Genomic DNA, 19,775 nt, shown 5'->3' on the forward strand with positions numbered 1-19,775 from the left:
CAATGTAGTACAAGAGAAAGTCCTCAATGCAACCTTTCCAACGATACTTCATCACCTCACGCTACACACAATGTACAAGTGCGACGTATTGAATCGTTAACCAACAACAAATGTCCAGCACATTCAGTATCGACGGCCAGCATTACGGGACATAGCCGAGTGGTAAACATATTGGATTTCGAAACACCAGCTGGATCTGCTGGCTTAGGTTCGAAGTCAACCGACGGCATGCAGTTGAGTCTAAAGGGATTATCTGTTCGTTGGTTGCTGAGGCATGATGAAGTATAATGGTAATTAGTTACCGCAGGAACGCCGTTCCTGCCGTTGTTAGGGACATAGGGTTTGGCAAGATGGAGTCTCAGCTTAGCTACCGCCGGAACGCCGTTCCTGCCGTCGTTAGGGACATAGGGTGTGGTTAGCAATGATTGAGTAGGCCCTAAAAGTGAAACTTATTACGAAGTAAAAATGGTGATTCCCATGTTGTGAATCAACTTATGCTTGCTATTTGAACAATCATCGTTTGTCTATGTTCCAACATAATGGTGATGATATCATCAATTAGCACAGGGAATTCCATCTGCGTCTTGTGGAGGCAGGAATATTTGAACATAGCCAAATGACTAATAGTGAAACTACATACAGTAGGCTTGAAAGCTCATACTATGATTATTGAAATTCAATAAATCTTTTTAAATTAAATAGAAATGCTTGATAAGAATAAGAAGATTATTTGCCCTACGTGTGAGAAATACATATCATACTTTATAATATGGCTGTTCACAGGAAAACCAAAGAACACCAGACCAGATTAAACCAGGATTATGTCCCTGTTGCTCTACCACCCACATCACCGCAAACACCATCCTTAACACAAGGAGTGCTTGTTCAAAGAGTGAAGCCACTGATTCCTAAACGTGTAGATAAGAAAATTGCAAAGAGTGAAGCCACTGATTCCTAAACGTGTAGATAAGAAAATTGCATTTGAGACTGAAGGGCTTGACGACATAAAGAAAGTGAGTCGTGTAAAAATTGTAAAGGAATTGGGCAAGCCTGTAGTCACCATTGGTTTGAAAATTGACAGAGAAGCGAAACAGGTTCATGAATACAAACATAAGTTAGAAGAAGTGTTATGTAAACTCAATGACTACCACCACAAAATAACCATATCAATGTTCGCTCAGTCCAATAGAAATGGTGAAAGCTTTGTACATCCAATTCAGTCTCCAATGGAAAGCATTATTTCAAGAAACCAAGCTGTCTGTGTAATAACCAACCAGTTAAACTACATAAAGGCACAGATTGAGGAGAGATACTTTCAAGGATCGGGCCTAACACTGAATGTATTAGAGTCATGAGATACGACCATCTGTTCATACAAGATGTGTAAGGGTGGCCATTTTACTTAACTACCATTGAAAACAAAAGCCGTAAGGGAGCGTCCATTAAGTACGTACGCACGAAAATGCCAATTTTGAGACCCCCCCTCCCCCCTGTATGCACCTTGTATGCATTGCCTCATACCCCCTCCCCCCCTGTACGAGCGTACGCCTATAGAACCTTGAATTCCCTAGCAGACGAACAGACATAGTACCTGATTTTGCAACATTGTGGCGCCACAATCGGATTGGCGTCGTATTGGCAAGTTGGCTGCGCAATTTTTCTCCGACGGCGACACGCATTACCTGGACATTAAACGGCGCTGGAAATTGCTAAAACATTGTAGTCTGGTAACATCGGAACCCAAAAGCGTATGAGTTCACACATCTTGTGAAGAACAAGTATGATTATCCAAATAAGAATAAGAAAGAGGAGAATATTATGATGATAATATTTATTTTTTATTTGTTCAAAAAATGGTTCTTGGGTTGCGTACGTACGCAAGACCATTAACCCCCCCCCCCCCCCCCCCCGTACGCATAGTGTACGGATTTCATAGACCCCCCCTCCCCCCTCCGTGTGTATGTACTTAATTGATGCTCCGTAATCAATGTGGAATCAAATGATAACAAATGTTTTTTTCTGGAGTCTACTGGCTGCCAAGTATGACCAAATCACAACTGACAAAGTCACAACTGAAACTCTAGCCAAACTAGATAACGGTAGTATCAAAATTAACTCCTTTCCTGTTTGTGTCCAGAAGGATATCCCCAAGATCGAGCATGACAACAATCTCAAAATAAATGTGTTTCCGTCATAGAATGAATCGGCTAAAAGCACCTGTGAGGCAAAACTGGAACCTCTCTATCTGTCCAAGAACTATGACGATGATGACGTAATCGATCTGCTTTACTTCAAAGATCATTTCATATACATAAGAGACATCCATCTTTTCTTCTGGTCAGTCTCTCATAAAGTGTATCTTTGCAGGAGATGTATGAATTACTTTTACCGGAAATCAACATTAGACAATCATAAAAAGAAATGTGACGAACATGTCTACTGCAAGATCAGTTTACCTACACCGAATAGTAAATGGTCTCAGCATAAGTTTGAAAAACACTCATTCAAGAACAGAGTTCCTTTTGTGATCTATGCTGATTTCGAATCAATAAGTATTCCTGTTTTTAACCCAGTAAATCACTACTATAATGGACGTAGAGCTGAAATAGTTTGTCACACATCTCCTCCGTCAGTTCAGATCGGATGACCTAGAAAGCTTTCCTGAAAGTCGTGGTTGATATGGAGATGGTCCCCGCCAGGTTAAATGGGTAAACTTTGCAGCGATCTTGGAGAAATAGCATTTTTTGTTCTTTCTATATATGGGTATACTCATTAACATAATATATAATATAATAATACGAGTCTTATATAGCGCAGTATCCAACCATCAACTGGCCGCTCAAAGCGTTTGGGGATGTTATTACCCCGGTCTCCTCAGAAATCAATCAGGGGTTTCAAGGAGCAACCCCAGAAGGTGCTCACTTGAACTCGACCAGGAGGGGAACTAAGCAGTGACTCGGCCGGGAGTCGAACCCACGACCTCCTGATCATGAGGCGGACTCTCTTCCACTGCGCTACCGCTGCCCCTTAAGGGCATAAGGGGCCATTTCAGCAGATCTGAATTTGTGCATATGGGGCCATCTATTAAATCAAAAGTGTGGGATTATACGAAAATAAGCCGGGAAAGTATTGGGGCCACTATGTTTGAAACATTCATCCATCTCCGCAATTTTCCCCCTTTATTTTGGCCGTACTCTTTCACCTTACGTTGTTAATCACTCTTAATTTTTCAAAGTACCGTATCTGGGAATTCATCACGTGTTACACTTCACATAATAACAAAACCGCCTCACCCGACCCAAGCACTAGGCGCAAAGTAGCGCACAGCAGCCTATATGAATACCCGGGGCAAATATTAAATATAATATAAAATCCCGACTAACATTTCTTTACTGCAATAAAAACAGGCTAACCACTGCAGATTAACAAGTAAGTGAGTGTTCTGTAACGAGTGGCGTCCGTGCGGAGGGTGTCGAAAAAACCCTTAGCGAACTACTTCCTCCGTCTGGTGCTGCCACCCACTTTGCTCACGGCATTTGTCGTACAAAGTTTGCGCCATTGCCTCTTCACCATTCGCGAAATAGTTCGTCTAAATGAGTCGAGACCACTTTGAAGAGCGGTGGAGTTTGATTTCTCCGACGTTTTCGCCAAAAACGCGTATAGTGTAAGTAATTTGGAGGAAAATCATCCCCCCAAAGCATCATGTTCGATTTGTAAACACTTGGGTCGGCGCGGAGTGCTCCACATCACACATCGACCTATTTTACGCATATCAAAATCAAGACAACATCACAACCCCCAGACATTATCATTTCATTTCACCCAAATTGCCCTGACCCCACAGTAAGCCAACACCCTAAAACAACCCACTCCACGGGTATTATGCTAGTAATGTTAATGAAGTAGTAATGTTAATGAAGCAATCAAAAAGCTATTCAAACAGATCGCATCATCAGTTGGAGTTTTTGTTCACTCTGAATATCCAAAACTCTACAATAGTGAATTCAAATGTCACAGGGGCAATGATGTTGTAGACGTATTCTGTAATTGTCTTATCAAAATGGAAGAACAATTCTCTAATTTATTGAACTTAAACATTCCTTTAATGATGACAGATAAAGACTGGAAGAGATAATGACTAAACTACCCCAACATAAGAAACTTAAATTACTTGCCAAAACAGCAGAACAATACAATTTCACTTCAGTTCAGGTGTTTTAGGTTCTTAGTCTCGTAAAGATTTCGACAGTCAAGTTTAGACAACATAACCAAATCAATGGTAGACGATGACTTCAAAATTACAAGACAGATGTTCCCTGATACTACAGACTTCAAACTATTGAGGAAGAGAGGATCGGTTCCTTACTCCTTTTACACGTCACATAAAATTTATAGTGTTACTTACATAGATAAGTCCATGTTCTTTGACGAATTGAAAAAAAAGGCACTAGATTCAGCCTATGAAGAGGCCAAGACCCTATGGGATAATTACAAGACCAGGAATCACGGGGAGTTCATTGACTTGTACCTTAAAACTGATGTGTTACTTTTAACTGATTTATTTGAGAATTTCAGGGATGTCAATTTAAATTACTTTCAGATTGACCCCTGTCACTGTTACTCGGCTCCAGGACTTACCTGGCAAGCTGGTTTGAAACACACTGGAGTCAACCTAGAACTTCTAACAGATAGCAACATTTTACTTACTTTTGAAAAGGCGATAAGAGGTGGAATTTCGGGAGTGATGGGAACAAGACACGTTAAGGCAGATGCTCCCCACAAACTCCTGTACATTGACGCTAACAACCTGTACGGCTGGGCCATGATGGAACCTCAACCCTATGGTAGTTTTGAAATGACTGAACAGGACACTCTCTATTCATCACTAAAGAGTAAATTATGGCGATACCCCGTGACAGTGAAGTAGGCTATTTCTTAGAAGTAGCTTTGGCTTATCCACAAAACATCAAATTCAAGTCAAGGTCGAAGTTTACGAGCACTACTTAACATTACATAACGATACAGCAAAGGTTGGATTGTCTGATTTTGCCGCTCCCACAAAGTGATGATTTTCCCTAGATTATGGCTAAATAAGGATATGTCCTGAACTTTTGTAAGTAAGAAAAGGAGGACAGACTGTGTGTGTATGTGTTAGAACAGGTTATATTCCTGTCCAGTGGTTTTTATGACCAAAAAACATTATTCTGAAATAGCTGGCTGTAAGGTCTGTGCATTGGAGTGTACATTTTGCGGCCATACATAGAGACCTATGCGCTGGAGAACAGTCGTCACGCATGACTGAACAAAGTACATGTAACATGGTAGAGGAACAGACGAAAGCACTAAACGGAACGCCAAATTCGCAGAAACAAGTTACGCTAGACAGATTTAAGACCCCAAACAGGGTTGGAAATACCGCAGAGAATGAGGATAACAATAAAAGAAAGCAGGACATGTTGAGTCCAGTTCAAGGGATTAGCCCGGAGCATAAAATGGCCAAAGGACAGTCAAATGACGGGGATATTGACGGTGAGAATGTCAAAAAAGATGCCAATAACAGGTCGACCAAGGTGACTATTAATAACGCCATTTTAGCATACGTGGTGTACGCAATGCAATCCGCATCGATTGAGAATATAAAAAAGGTAGTGATAGGTACATTAAACGGTGACGCTATAACTGAAGCAAAACATGCACTATGGGACAAATGTGATGTGAACATTATAGGGAAAAAGACGATGAGACAAACCTCGACGACGAGGTCGGCTGAGGAAGCAAATGTCGTCGATATTCTAAGTGCTATAGGTAAATTGGATCAGAGAGAGATCATGCCCGAGTTCGTAATATCAGCGTTACAACTTGGCGAGATACCACGGATTCATCCAGAGGATATAAACACTATGTCGATCGCTAAACGTGTGAATGATGTGGAGGTCAAGACGGACCGAATTCAGGAATGCTTAGAGACGATACCAAACAAGGGAGGATGCGATGCCTTGACCATTGCTCCTTTTTGGCCTGATGATATTACCATACCAACGTCAGAGGACAACAGAGGCGGTTGTACAACCGATGGCGAAGTGATGTCGTTTGCAAATGCGGCAAAGGGCACTGGAGTTACGGGTCAAAACATGACAAGAGGCCGCCGTGGTCGTGGTCGGGGGGCCAGTGGAGACCGGACGGGGTCGTACAACGTTGGTGATTTTAACAAGTCGTTTCTAAAATTACTAAATCAGGATGTATCGCGATTACGAGGAAGTCACGCGTCATCAGATAGAACGAGCGTTTGTTCAAAGGAAACGAATTCATCGGGCGGTAGTTATCGTCTTCAGAGATATCAACAGCGAAGAAACCAAAGAGCGGAGCAGAGACGGAAGAATGTCATAGTCGGTAAATCACAGTCCAAAAAGGAGGGGTGTGGTTTTAAAGGAGCGCCAGAGCCGAGTAGAATCGCGTTTATTTACCGCGTCGATAGCAGCACCCACACGGGTGACCTAAAGACTTATATAAGTGACCTCGGGTTCACAGTAAGAGATATCAGTCAAGTTTCACATAAGGAAGCAACCTTCAAATCATTCAAACTATCAGTACCGGTCTCACAATTCAAAGATATGTTCAAGGATGACTTGTGGCCAGAAGGCGTATGTGTACGGAAATATATCTCTCCAAGTAGAAACATGGAGGTAAAGCCGAAAGAAAACGCTCAGAATGACGAATAAGTTTATCGTGGTTTCTTACATTGCATTAACTGTGATTATGGCTGTGACATTACGACTTGCATCATTTAATAGTAACGGGCTAGGACCGGGGCGTACCGATTATATCACAGAAATAATGTCATCATGTGATTTCTGTCTGATACAGGAACATTGGTTATTTAATGCGCAAATGTCAAAATTGACACAAAAACTTGGCAACGACTTCAGTGTACTTGGTCAATCGGGTATGGATGATGGTGAGTTGCTACGAGGCAGGCCATACGGTGGTACCGCGATTGTTTGGAATTCTAACATGGAAGCCAAAATAACTCCAATTGTATGGAATTCAAAGAGGCTGTGCGCCGCACGACTAAGTTATGACGGTTTAGAATCTGATTTGTTACTGATAAATGTGTATATGCCAACCGACGGCGGTGGGCCTGAGAATATTAGAGAGTACAATGGTGTGTTACAAGAAATCTCGGCTTTGATCGAAACCAATAACTTGAGGTATGTTATGGTTGGCGGGGACTTTAACACTGACGTTACAAGGATTAATTCTCCAAATACCATTCACTTGAATCAATTCCTACAAGCAGAAAATCTAAGACTGGCCAAAATGAGCAATTTGAGTACAGTGGATTATACATTCGAAAGCAAAATCAATGGTGACCGTTCATTGATTGATCATTTCTTAATGTCAGAAAGCCTACTTGATTTGTTAAGCGCGTACGATGTGGAACATAAAGGTTATAACCATTCGGTCAGACCATTCGTGTTTACGTATCTCTTTCAATTTACCAGCTCCGAAAGTACATTTAGGGGGAGAGAGGGAGAACAATACGATCAAGTTAAAATGGGATAAAGCATCACCTGATAACCTTGATAATTACCGGGAAAAACTGAATGACAAATTAAGGCAAATAGTGATACCGAACGCAGTTAGATGTCAGGACATGGGATGTACGTGCGGGATCACAAGTTCGAAATTGAGTCGTTTCATGATGATCTGATAAACGCGTGCATATCGGCAGGCAAAGACTCAATACCAAAAATTAATCGTAATCGTCCGAATGGAAGAGCAGGGTGGAACCCCGCCCTCGATGAATGTAAACAACGAGCCATTTTCTGGCACACCATATGGAAAGAGAATGGCAGGCCTAGAAATGGTGTTGTAGCAGACATTAGACGTCGAACAAGAGCGCTGTATCACTATGAGGTCAGACAAATCAAGAAGGAGCAAGATAGGGTCTCGGCAAACAAATTAGGGAGTAAAACAAACGTGTGGAATGAAGTCAGGAAAATAAGAGGCAAATCAAACGAATTGCCAAAGACGATGGATGATAAAGTGGGAAATGAACAAATTGGTAACCTCTTCGCAGAAAAATTTAAAACGTTATATAACAGTGTCTCGTACAATCTAGATGAGATGGAGGAACTGCAGTCTGATATTGACAAAGGTGTGGCGGACAAATGTTGTAGAGGTTTATGTCATAGCAATCATAACATAGATGTCGAAGACATTAAAGCAGCGTTAAAATGTCTAAATAGTGGTAAACAAGACAGCATCCCGAGTCTTTCTACGGACCACTTCATCCAAGGAGGGGATAGGCTCTTGATATATATCGGTCTCTTGTTGAACACTATGGTGCGACATGGGTACTGCCCCAATGGTTTCTTGAAAACTTTGGTAATTCCATTTCCTAAGGACAGTAGAAAATCCCTGAGCGCCTCAGAAAACTACCGCGGTATATCTCTCAGTAGCGTTCTAGGGAAGATATTAGACAATGTCATTATCAGAAATCATAGCCAGGCACTGGCGTCTTGCCACGCCCAGTTCGGTTTCAAAAAGAACTTATCGACAGCAGATTGTAGCTCTGTAGTCAATGAGGTCATAAGATACTATAACAATAGAGGATCTCCGGTATATTGTGTCACCCTGGATGCAAGCAAGGCCTTTGACTGTGTAAACTTTGTGAAGCTATTTCGAAAGCTGATTAATAGAGGAATATGTCCATTGATAGCAAGGTTTTTAGCTGGCATGTATACAAATCAACAGATTAGCGTGAAGTGGGCAGATTACGTATCAAATCCGTTCACCGCCACAAATGGGGTGAAGCAAGGTGGTGTATTGTCACCGATATTATTCAATCTGTATTTAGACCACCTACTGGTGAGCATGCAGGAGTCGGGAGTGGGGTGCTGCATAGGCCATGTTTATGCCGGAGTGTTTGCCTATGCGGACGACGTAATAATACTGGCACCCACCATCTGGGCGTTGACAAGGATGTTAACAAGAGGCCCAAGGGCCTGGCGCTCAGCTGAAATATATGAACATGGAAAGTACCCGATAGATCTCTTTCAACCTCAGTTTTGTCAATATATCAGGCAAACATACCAAAGTAAAAAGACTTTTAAATGGTGACAAATATGCCACTTATTAGTCAAATCTAAGTGCCTGAGCCAGGCTGACCTTGAAAAGTAGGTCAAATAGAAAGCCCATGTGATATCATGTAAAGGAGACTTATTGTACACCAACCATAAAATTCATGTCACTCTGGATACAGCAAAGGCTTTAAAATAGAAAAAAAAAACCAAGATGGCCGCCCACCAAATTATTCAAAAAAGTAAAGAAAATGTATTTACAAGTGAAAAAAGTAAAAATTAAAAAAAAAAAAAATTGACCCGAAGTGGGATTGGAACCCACAACCTTCAGAGTCATACAAGAGCGGGAAATTCAAATCAAGCTTAAACTAGGTCAACACAGATTTTGGCTCAGTAACGCCAACTGGTATCAAAACTACTCTTAGTAGTTTCAAGACCTACATGCATGCGGTCCTTTTCAACTTTATTTCAAGCTTCTATCTGCTTGAATAAAGCGCAAAAAAATTGTTTTGTGATTTAGGCTTTTTGCCCCCTGGTGGCCAAACTGTTAATCCTGCCGGACCCACACTTGGTCTATTCAGGAGTCCTGAAGAGTCTAAATGGCTTATAGGGAAAATCTATCGCCTATCCGCCATAGTTTTGAAACGTGCCTGTTTAACGGACAGACAGACAGACAGACAGACAGACAGACAGACAGACGGACATTCATTCTACCATTTACTCATATGAATAGCTCAGCTTGTCAGCTGAGCTAAAAATTGCCAAATTATACTCGTTAGATTACAAGATAACATTCAATGCGAAAAAAAGTAAATTTATTGTGTTTGCCAAAGGTTTAGATATCGTAATAGACTATATAATGTTTGACGGAAATAGGTTATATGCAGTGGAATCGGAGGTCCACCTCGGATTTCTGTTAGGTCCAGATGTACAGCGTAGAAGAGTTGACCTTGGTATTAATGAACTATATAAAAAGACTAATATGGTAATGGCGTACTTCGGTCATGCAAATGCAGACATTCGATATGCTCTCTTTAAGAGTTTTGCTACCTGTCTATATGGTTTTCAGTTCTGGGACACAACATCTCATTACATTGAAAATGTATATACAGCATGGAGGAAATGTGTAAGAAAGATTATGTGTATACCGAGTAGGACTCATAATCAGTTAATTCCGCTTATAATCAGTGATTGTGATATGGAGACACTTTTGGAAAGGAGGACATTGAGATACATCGAACATATATTCAAATCAGATAACATTTACTTAATGTTATGTAAGAACTTGTTACTGGAGGGAAGCGCGTCGTACCTGAGTAAAAACTTTATCAAAATCAGTCGGAAATATGGTTTTCGTAAATATGACGCTGTCCGCATAAATTACTTATATTCAATTGTAAATGGAGTTGATGAGAACACTGAATCATTTAGAATCGCACAGCAAATCAGAGAGCTACTAAAATTGAGGGATTCCGGTCATTGTCTCTTATCAAAGGAAGAGTTAGGACAAATTATAGACTTCCTTTGCACTATTTAATAATACATAAGATACGTTTTTGTAATGCACTTAAGGTTCAAAGACAAGTTAATCTGCACTATGCACAACAATCTGTACTAGTTTTGTACGAATAAACATATATATACTATGGAGCGCAGGAGCGATCGCGCCCGTCAAAAGGCAAGGGTTGACGTAGGATTGTCAAACACCTGAAACTCAGGATGCCGATATGAAGCAACTGATAAATTCCAATGTCTGAAATTTTTTAATATGGGCACTGTGCAAGTTTAGGGACGGTATTGCCTCGAACTGCGAAATTCAAACACAGCTGGCAATGTGCCAACTTACAATTTTCATCCAACTGGTGACATGAATCGAAACTAATTTATTTCATATCAAAACCTCAATACCTTACAATTGATTTAGGAAGCTCCAAAATGTCCAAGAAAATGGAAGGACTGACACCACTCGAATAGCCGTTTGAAGTCAGCTGAGCTAAAAAATGAAGCAGAAATCCTCAAAGAGTAAAATAATGAGTATTATAATCCATTCACAATTTGATAAAATAGGAATAATCATATTGGGAACAATTGCCCTAAAATGGCAGACCGAGAAAAATCCATAATTTGTCTTGTATCAGGTGTTTGTCCTATTGCCAAGTCTTAAAACCGCATTGTCATGATGGCCTTTCGACAAACACACATTTTTCACAATCATGCTGACCTGCTACAGAGCAGATAAGAGTTTCAATTTGTAATCCAGGAGGTGAAAGCAGTCCCGCTTCCACCTCGGGCTTCCAACTACCCAAATCAGTAAATTGCAGAACCGTAGTAATTAGCTGTAGGAATGGTAATACCAAGGCTGTCTACCGTAACCGAGAAAATGAGTCCAAACCCTTGAACATGTGTAAATAACTGTCATTCCGATTAGCAGAAACTGCTGGCACTAAGCAAACCACCAGAAGGTCAGGTAAGCTCGGAAGGTCTAGTGGCATGAATTGGTACTGAAACCAACAGCCGGGTCAAGCTGCTGTAGTGGGACTGAGCCCTAAATAGAGTGGGGCAGAGCCCTGATAGCAAGGGTCTGAGCCCTGTAATATTGTGCACGAGCAAAATGGTCGAATGGGCAGAGCCCAACAGGAGTGGGACTATGCCCTGTATATGCAATTTGTCAGAGTGCAAAAGAGGGGGAACTGCATGGACCTGATCGTAACTAATGATATTGGCAGGTCAGACAGAGTTCCCACTCTTTGTTAACTTGTCTTTTTCATGACTTTTTTGGGACTTTTCATGACCCATTCTTGCACTTTTTAAGAACCCAAGACAGGTGGAAACGATAATTCCACTTTGTTCTTTCACTTAACTGTATTCTACTCGTACAAAATGCCTACACACTACGAAAGTTCTTTGGTTTTTTGTTCGATTTCTGATTGAAGGGTTCCTAATTGAGCCTTTCTCTCTTCGGCTGTGCTTTGCATTGTATTGGACTTTTTCAGTAGCCCCCTAGTGCTTTTCTTCCTCTAAATACTGATTATATCCTGTGGCGTGCCCCAGATGCATGACAGAGGAGCTGTTTGTTGATGTTTACATTGAATATCCCATCAACACTGGACAAATGGTCAGAGATTATGCGAAGTGCAACATTCATCCAGTAAATTATTTTCATTGACAACTGATTGAGCAAAAAAACATGAAATGATTTTAGTTAGATGGAAAAATATAAGATTCACGACTTTTGACCCTATTTGAAAAACTTAAGGACTTTTCATTACTGGATTTTAACAATTCAATGAAACGGCCAGGGGCCATTGTGCTCACCGTATATATATTTGGTGCTTTGGAATTCATCCTGGTTAAGAAACAATGTACATGTACAGTCGGTATGACATGTGATATATTGCTGCTTGGAGTAAGTACCATAAGAATATCATCAAGAACAAATCACTAATAAACGAGATGTTTCACTTTTTACCTATTTAATTTTGGCCTCCTGGTGGCCAAATCAGATCAGATCCAAATTCGGTGTCCGAGGTTACATGACATAGGGAGTCATGTGTACCAAATTTCAAGCTCACAGCTTTAGTGGTTAAGAAACGTGCCATAGTTACACTCAAACGACCAATTTACGCCATTTGACCTCTGTGACCTTGAAAAGCAGGTCAAATCAAAAACTCGTATGATATGTATCCTTGCTAGGAAAACCTACCATAAAAATGTTTTTGAAAACGAATCACTATTAAAGGGAACTGAAACCGCCCACCCATTTCGTATGACCTCGTTTTCATTTCCTGCGTATTGGGTGATCAGAACGAGCCATGAATGAAACATGGGCACCTATCTGTCAATTATTGATGTCACTACTATGGAATTTACTACGAAAACTCATGAATGAAAGATCGCATGACTCACGGCTGTTTGACAGATGTCAAAAGCACTAGGCCTGAGCTTTGTGTATGCGTGTATATGTCTGTTAGCATGGTTAGCAGGCTATCATAGAGCATAGACATAGAGATAAAGATGGAAGCGAAGAGTGACCAAGATTTCGGCGATATTAGCGGAGCCAGAGGCACCAGAGATGTCCGCGGAAGGAGATAGTTTTGCAGAGGGTGACCTGGAGAGGTGGATGTGGACTATTGGTGCAGAGATTAGCCGGACTCTGCAAAAAATGCCGTCCGATGCTGGACATTCGGTACCACGTGGAGAGGGACCTGTGCCGCTGGGCCTAAGCACACCTCAGGCCCAGCGTCTCCCATCCACGCCAGAAGAGCTGCCAGCGCCAACCCCTGGTCCTCGGCCTCGTAACGTTACATGTACTTCACCCAGGCCTGGTACGTCAACGGCTACTGGAGCGGCGAGTTTACCAGTAGTTATTTGCAAGTGCAAAATTCTAGATGCTTTTCTGTCCTAGTCCAAAACTAAAACTTCCCACCAGAACAGTGGCGGGAAATTAGAGCAGAGAGGGGGGGTCCTTGTAACATCCAGATGTTTCTTCAACAGTCACACGGAATCTCTGACAGTAATTGACAAGACAACGCAATAACACCACAAAATGAATACTTTCATTTCAATAACAATTTTATCAATTAAAAATATGTACAAGTCAATAATTATGTTTCACTTTGTTACAGTGTAAACAATCAACTCGAAGCATGGCAAGGCCTGCATCAACACATGCCGCAGTTGCCCTGAATTTATCAACACACCAGGTATTATTTGTTGTCTATACACATTACAACTTTAATACACGACTTGCCAGACATATGACCATGACTCGTCACCTTCATCAGTATCTAAATACTTTGCAACCAGAGAAGGACCAACAATCTACCACCCCCACCAATTCCAGGGAATCTGCCTCCTAATTGCAAGTGTGGGCGCTGTAGGCACATGCCTACTGTCTGTGAGCAAGTGTGCTGCCGCCCGACGTGGCCAAATTGCAAGACATTGGAAAATCAAATCATTCAGATATGCCTGAACCACAACGTCGTGGAAGTTGCGCACAGAAATGTGCAAGATATGTTGGCGGGACCTGGAGAGAGAAACAACAGGGTGATGCGGCATGCATCATACCGCCAATACGTCCTCCACACATATGGCCACTTGGGTAAGGGAGTGGATGATCAGGCAGCACTTTCTTTCACCAGATGGCCGCTACACCGGATTTATACCAGGAAGAATGCTGATCTAAAACAACTAGCAGAACCAATTGATAGTGATAGTCAAAAGTTGATGATGTACCAGTACTTCACCATATAACTTCTTCTGATGTGTCTGAAAAACATAAATAATGCGAGTATTGTAAATTACTGAATGTGAGAAATAATTTCATTTTCATATCAACACTTATTACAATGTAGTTTCCGTAGGTTTCTATTCTTTTGTCTTGTAAAGGGTCTTTGTTTTCTATCAGGTAGGGTCTTAGATTTTGGTTCTAATTTGGGGTTTTCGAACTTATTTCTATGTTGGGGTCTTAGGTTTCTATCTTGGGCTTCAAAAAAATCCATAAAATTGATATAGTGCAATAAATGACTTCTCTAAGTCCTGGGACTAAGTCAGTCAACACTAGTCACCAATTATCAGGTCTATGGAATTTGCTCAAAATATTGGTATTGTTGAAGGTCACATAGTTATGCAAGACTTGAATCACACATAACAGATGGTGATTAATACGTAGTACTGTAGTAGAATATGCACTTTTTAAATTGTTTCCAAGCAGAAATTCTATTGTTATATAGGATTAAGAAGATCTGCAGTAGAAATGCCTTGTACGGGCGCGATGTATGGGGCGATATTTTGCGGATGCTCTGGAGGCAGCTCAACACGCATCTTCAACCGGCCTGGATGCTCCTTCCTTTCTAGAAGGAGCATATACTTCAATGACCTGCAAAAAGAGAATCCAAATGTGTAAAAATAGATCGCAAAGCGAGCATAACCCCTCAGCCTATTAAGGTTGAAGGTGAGATAATGGTGAAGTTGGCTTAGTGGAGTGGCTAGTTTGCATATGGAAATTAAAATTGTGGAAACCTATTTTGAGGATGTGAGCGTGGCGGCCATACTGAATTTCGAATCGCGCTGATTTTCGAAAGGAACCCTCCCCTTACAAAACTGCATTCGGCCTACACCCACTAAAAATTGATTCCATCCTCCAAGCCGTTCTCAATAACATTTAAACAGCACCCTAACCTTTTCAGATGGGCAGGATGGATCATCGATAAGCATCTAAGGCTATTCCTTTATTTTATTCCTACATTCAACCGTCGTTCTTTGCTCAAAATACTCGACAGCTCGCCACTTCCATGACTTCGGCAAAGAGATACCGCCGCCATGATGCATGAGGATATGACGTCACCATTACGGGGCGGAGCTTATGCTAAATGTACGTGTGCTTGACAGAATCGAGTCGGAGATTTGAAAGCAAATCAGAAAATCGGCGCATAAAAACGCTTCAAAGTCATCAAAATTATCCGAATTTCAAAAAAATCTTTGCCAGGTGCACCAGATCGAGTTTAGTTTGATGGGACAGGGGTGACAGTTTTTCAGTTGAAATAGCAGTTTTGCTGGACTACCTCCATAATATAACCTGGGAAGAATGCAGAAGCCTAGTACCTTCTCCTAGTAATCTCAATATAGACCCCACATTTGTTGTAATGTGGGGTGTATAATGACCTTGTGAGCTATAAATAGTAACTTCGCGTAATGCTATTGTGGCGAATTTTTCAGAACTAATTTCTGAAAGTAGTCCCTTAAGACCTTATGACTACCCACTGAAAGGAACTAGTGATAATATCGTCTACTTGACTTCTTTTTAGCAGAAAATTGGTTACCGTGTTGCAAAATCAATCTTCCATCGTTAGACTGGTCACACTCACAGTGGGTATGCTGAAATATAGCCTGGTTCCTTGCGCAGAATACAACTGCGCAACTATACGTCATAGCCCGGGCTTTTGAATCTTAAAAAATTCAGTTAAATGTGCCTGTAGCGCCAACTGGCGGTGAAAACTAAACTAATTCCATTACAAGTAACAAGAGGCCCAAGGGCCTGGCGCTCAGCTGGATGACCTAATAACATAGGACTGAGGGTGTAAAGTAGTAAATATCGGCTTTATACTACTGTTTGAAGGTCAAGAGAACACGTTATACCACTAAAATTGCCAATGCAGAGCTCCCAGCTGGATGAAATATGATTGAACTAATCAGCCATGGTATGTAAATATTACAGGAGGCAACGGAAGATATCCCTAGTTCAGTATGTTGTATCGGTAGCTTTACAGAAAAGAAGTGTCAGAGAGGATGAGACTTCTCCATGGACAACTGTGGTATGTCCAGGCTGGGTTGTACAGCACAAGGATACAAAATGCTGTCTGTAATTGAGAGGTATCCTGATTTGACAGAGGTCAAAATAAATAGAAATTACCAGTTTGGGACTAACACCACTGTCTTTTTTTTTTTAATAAGGTAGGGATTACAGGAGTCAACAAAATTAATTTTATTGAGAGAAATTGACCTGTCCTGCAGGTGATTGGAATTTACAATACAAAGGGTCGTTTTTCATGACATTGTGCTCTACTGCGTATCCCTAGTGAGTCGATCTGGAACCAATCTATCCTTGGCACAGACAGGTTCAAATTGGCTGTATCTTGAATAGATTGAATTGCGATGAAAATCTAATGCAATAAAGGAGCATTATCGAAGAGACAAATTAATCTAACCAATTGTCCACAGACTCGGACCCTGAAATGGCATGATGTATGCGTGCATATAAAAGTATATCAATTGGTCCCATAGAGATGATGAGGCAATGTCAATATGCCTTGTTCCTTAGTCAGCAATATGCCCCTAGTACCTTCTCCTAGTAATCTCAATATAGACCCCACATTTGTTGTAATGTGGGGTGTATAATGACCTTGTGAGCTATAAATAGTAACTTCGCGTAATGCTATTGTGGCGAATTTTTCAGAACTAATTTCTGAAAGTAGTCCCTTAAGACCTTATGACTACCCACTGAAAGGAACTAGTGATAATATCGTCTACTTGACTTCTTTTTAGCAGAAAATTGGTTACCGTGTTGCAAAATCAATCTTCCATCTTTAGACTGGTCACACTCACAGTGGGTATGCTGAAATATAGCCTGATTCCTTGCGCAGAATACAACTGCGCAACTATACGTCATAGCCCGGGCTTTTGAATCTTAAAAAATTCAGTTAAATGTGCCTGTAGCGCCAACTGGCGGTGAAAACTAAACTAATTCCATTACAAGTAACAAGAGGCCCAAGGGCCTGGCGCTCAGCTGGATGACCTAATAACATAGGACTGAGGGTGTAAAGTAGTAAATATCGGCTTTATACTACTGTTTGAAGGTCAAGAGAACACGTTATACCACTAAAATTGCCAATGCAGAGCTCCCAGCTGGATGAAATATGATTGAACTAATCAGCCATGGTATGTAAATATTACAGGAGGCAACGGAAGATATCCCTAGTTCAGTATGTTGTATCGGTAGCTTTACAGAAAAGAAGTGTCAGAGAGGATGAGACTTCTCCATGGACAACTGTGGTATGTCCAGGCTGGGTTGTACAGCACAAGGATACAAAATGCTGTCTGTAATTGAGAGGTATCCTGATTTGACAGAGGTCAAAATAAATAGAAATTACCAGTTTGGGACTAACACCACTGTCTTTTTTTTTTAATAAGGTAGGGATTACAGGAGTCAACAAAATTAATTTTATTGAGAGAAATTGACCTGTCCTGCAGGTGATTGGAATTTACAATACAAAGGGTCGTTTTTCATGACATTGTGCTCTACTGCGTATCCCTAGTGAGTCGATCTGGAACCAATCTATCCTTGGCACAGACAGGTTCAAATTGGCTGTATCTTGAATAGATTGAATTGCGATGAAAATCTAATGCAATAAAGGAGCATTATCGAAGAGACAAATTAATCTAACCAATTGTCCACAGACTCGGACCCTGAAATGGCATGATGTATGCGTGCATATAAAAGTATATCAATTGGTCCCATAGAGATGATGAGGCAATGTCAATATGCCTTGTTCCTTAGTCAGCAATATGCCCCTTTTTATACGGAGAAGAAGGAGAAGCCAGATAGGCCTTCACATGTCGGCTTCCAAATGGCTCGAACCAACTGTACTATCACTACCATTAATTTAAAATGTGTGCTCCTCCTACATGTAGCAATGTCTCGGCCAAAAAGGCACTTAGTCGACAGGCGAGCTAGAAGTTCAGCACCGTGAGCAGCTCCTTGGTAAAGGCCATGTCAGGTTCCGCGCGCCTCTTCAGATACATCAAGTATTGAAAGCTGTGGTGAGCTGAGCACATAAAAAGACCATGGTCACCTTAATTTGAAAATCCCTTCAGCACAATAGACCACCAATTTGACCCCAGCTCCTAACTGCGGGAAAACCCAAGTCCAGCCACCAAAAATACATTTTTGTTTACATTTGAACTGCAAACATGCGTTTGTTTACAATTTCATTTCCCGCGAAATCTCGAAAATCAGGTGACCTGCAATCGTGGATTGAAAATAACATTAACCTGGGTTCAGCAGGTCAGCAGGTATACCGGCTGTTCCAATCATCCCCCTACAGCCAGCTGTTCAAAAAGTAATGTTATTCACCCCACAGGGAGTGCAGGTAATTGATTAAGCCCCTGCATAACTTAACAGCAATGGCTTGGCTTCTGTGAGTGGTAAGGAGAATTGACAGTTTTTTTATGGGAGTGTGGTGAGCGCACGCCGCAGGATTGTGTATAGTGGTACTTGGGCGTAGTAGCGGTCGCGAGTTGGGTGTGTGATATTGTTTTTGTGACCCGTGTCAAGACCGGCGGTCTAATTGCAATTGTCAGAGATAATAGTTACATTAAAAGCATATAAGTTGCATACAAGTGTTGGTAAGTTTTGTGTTCAACCCCGTGTGTGTTCCAGGAGTAACATTATTGTGTTGCTTAAAACGTCTACTTTTTACTCATGTATGAATCACTAATAATAATTTCAACTTATTTTCTGGTTATGATAACACAACACGCATCTTCATGATCATGATCGCCTTGGACGCACAACCTAACCACATATCAATCCGCCCCGACGATCGACACATCAATTCGATTCGATAACACTCGATAAAGTTTGATAAGTAAACTAGAACTGAGATTTCACAGGAGTACTGGTGAATTCATGAATCCAGGGTTGTTTTGAGGGCGATATCGTAAGAGTTGGTCTTGAGTATGGGGACCTGAAGGTCCGTGTGAGGCACCTGGGCCAGGGAGAGAAGACTAGTTGAACGGTCGATGGGATCTGACACGGACACTACTATTGATCTCATTATATGAATACCATTTAATTACAAAGAAGTGAAAACAGATCATATCATATTCCTTGGCATAAATTAAAATAGGAGTGCGGGAACAAGGTTTTTTTGGCAGGAGGAAAGCGAGAACATTTTGCGCCGTCGTATTCCGATTTGACTGGTTAGTGGTGAAATCTGCTTTTAATTTTGCAAATTAACATATTCCTTTTTATAGTTCTAACGATGTCTGAATTAAAGATGCTTTCCCAATGCTTGACTGGTCTGGCAAGAGGCATTGCCAGGAAAACGTGACGTCATTTTAGCCATTCTTCTTACCGCACGCCCTCCCTCTCCGTAAAACTTCCTGACATGGTGTGAAGTGGGAGGGCGCACA

General features: G+C 41.2%; 1 protein-coding gene across 4 annotated transcripts in view; it reads right to left on the reverse strand.

Annotated features, from left to right (window-relative positions):
* Window positions 1-19,775, reverse strand: part of LOC135490654 (NADH dehydrogenase [ubiquinone] 1 alpha subcomplex assembly factor 3-like) — a 177,221-nt gene that overhangs the window by 66,718 nt on the left and 90,728 nt on the right. The window contains exon 8 of one of the 4 annotated variants that reach the window (XM_064775965.1): window positions 13,737-14,351. The exons of 2 other annotated variants lie outside the window; for them this stretch is intronic. In XM_064775965.1, coding sequence (XP_064632035.1) covers window positions 14,274-14,351 — 78 coding nt within the window. In that variant the 3' untranslated portion in view covers window positions 13,737-14,273. Of the gene's footprint in view, window positions 1-13,736; window positions 14,352-14,852; window positions 14,962-19,775 lie in introns of those variants that run through there. One more of the 4 variants, XM_064775967.1, reaches the window with a different exon arrangement.

This window comes from Lineus longissimus, chromosome 7 (assembly GCF_910592395.1).
Source record: "Lineus longissimus chromosome 7, tnLinLong1.2, whole genome shotgun sequence".
Classification (NCBI taxonomy): Eukaryota; Metazoa; Nemertea; class Pilidiophora; order Heteronemertea; family Lineidae; genus Lineus; species Lineus longissimus.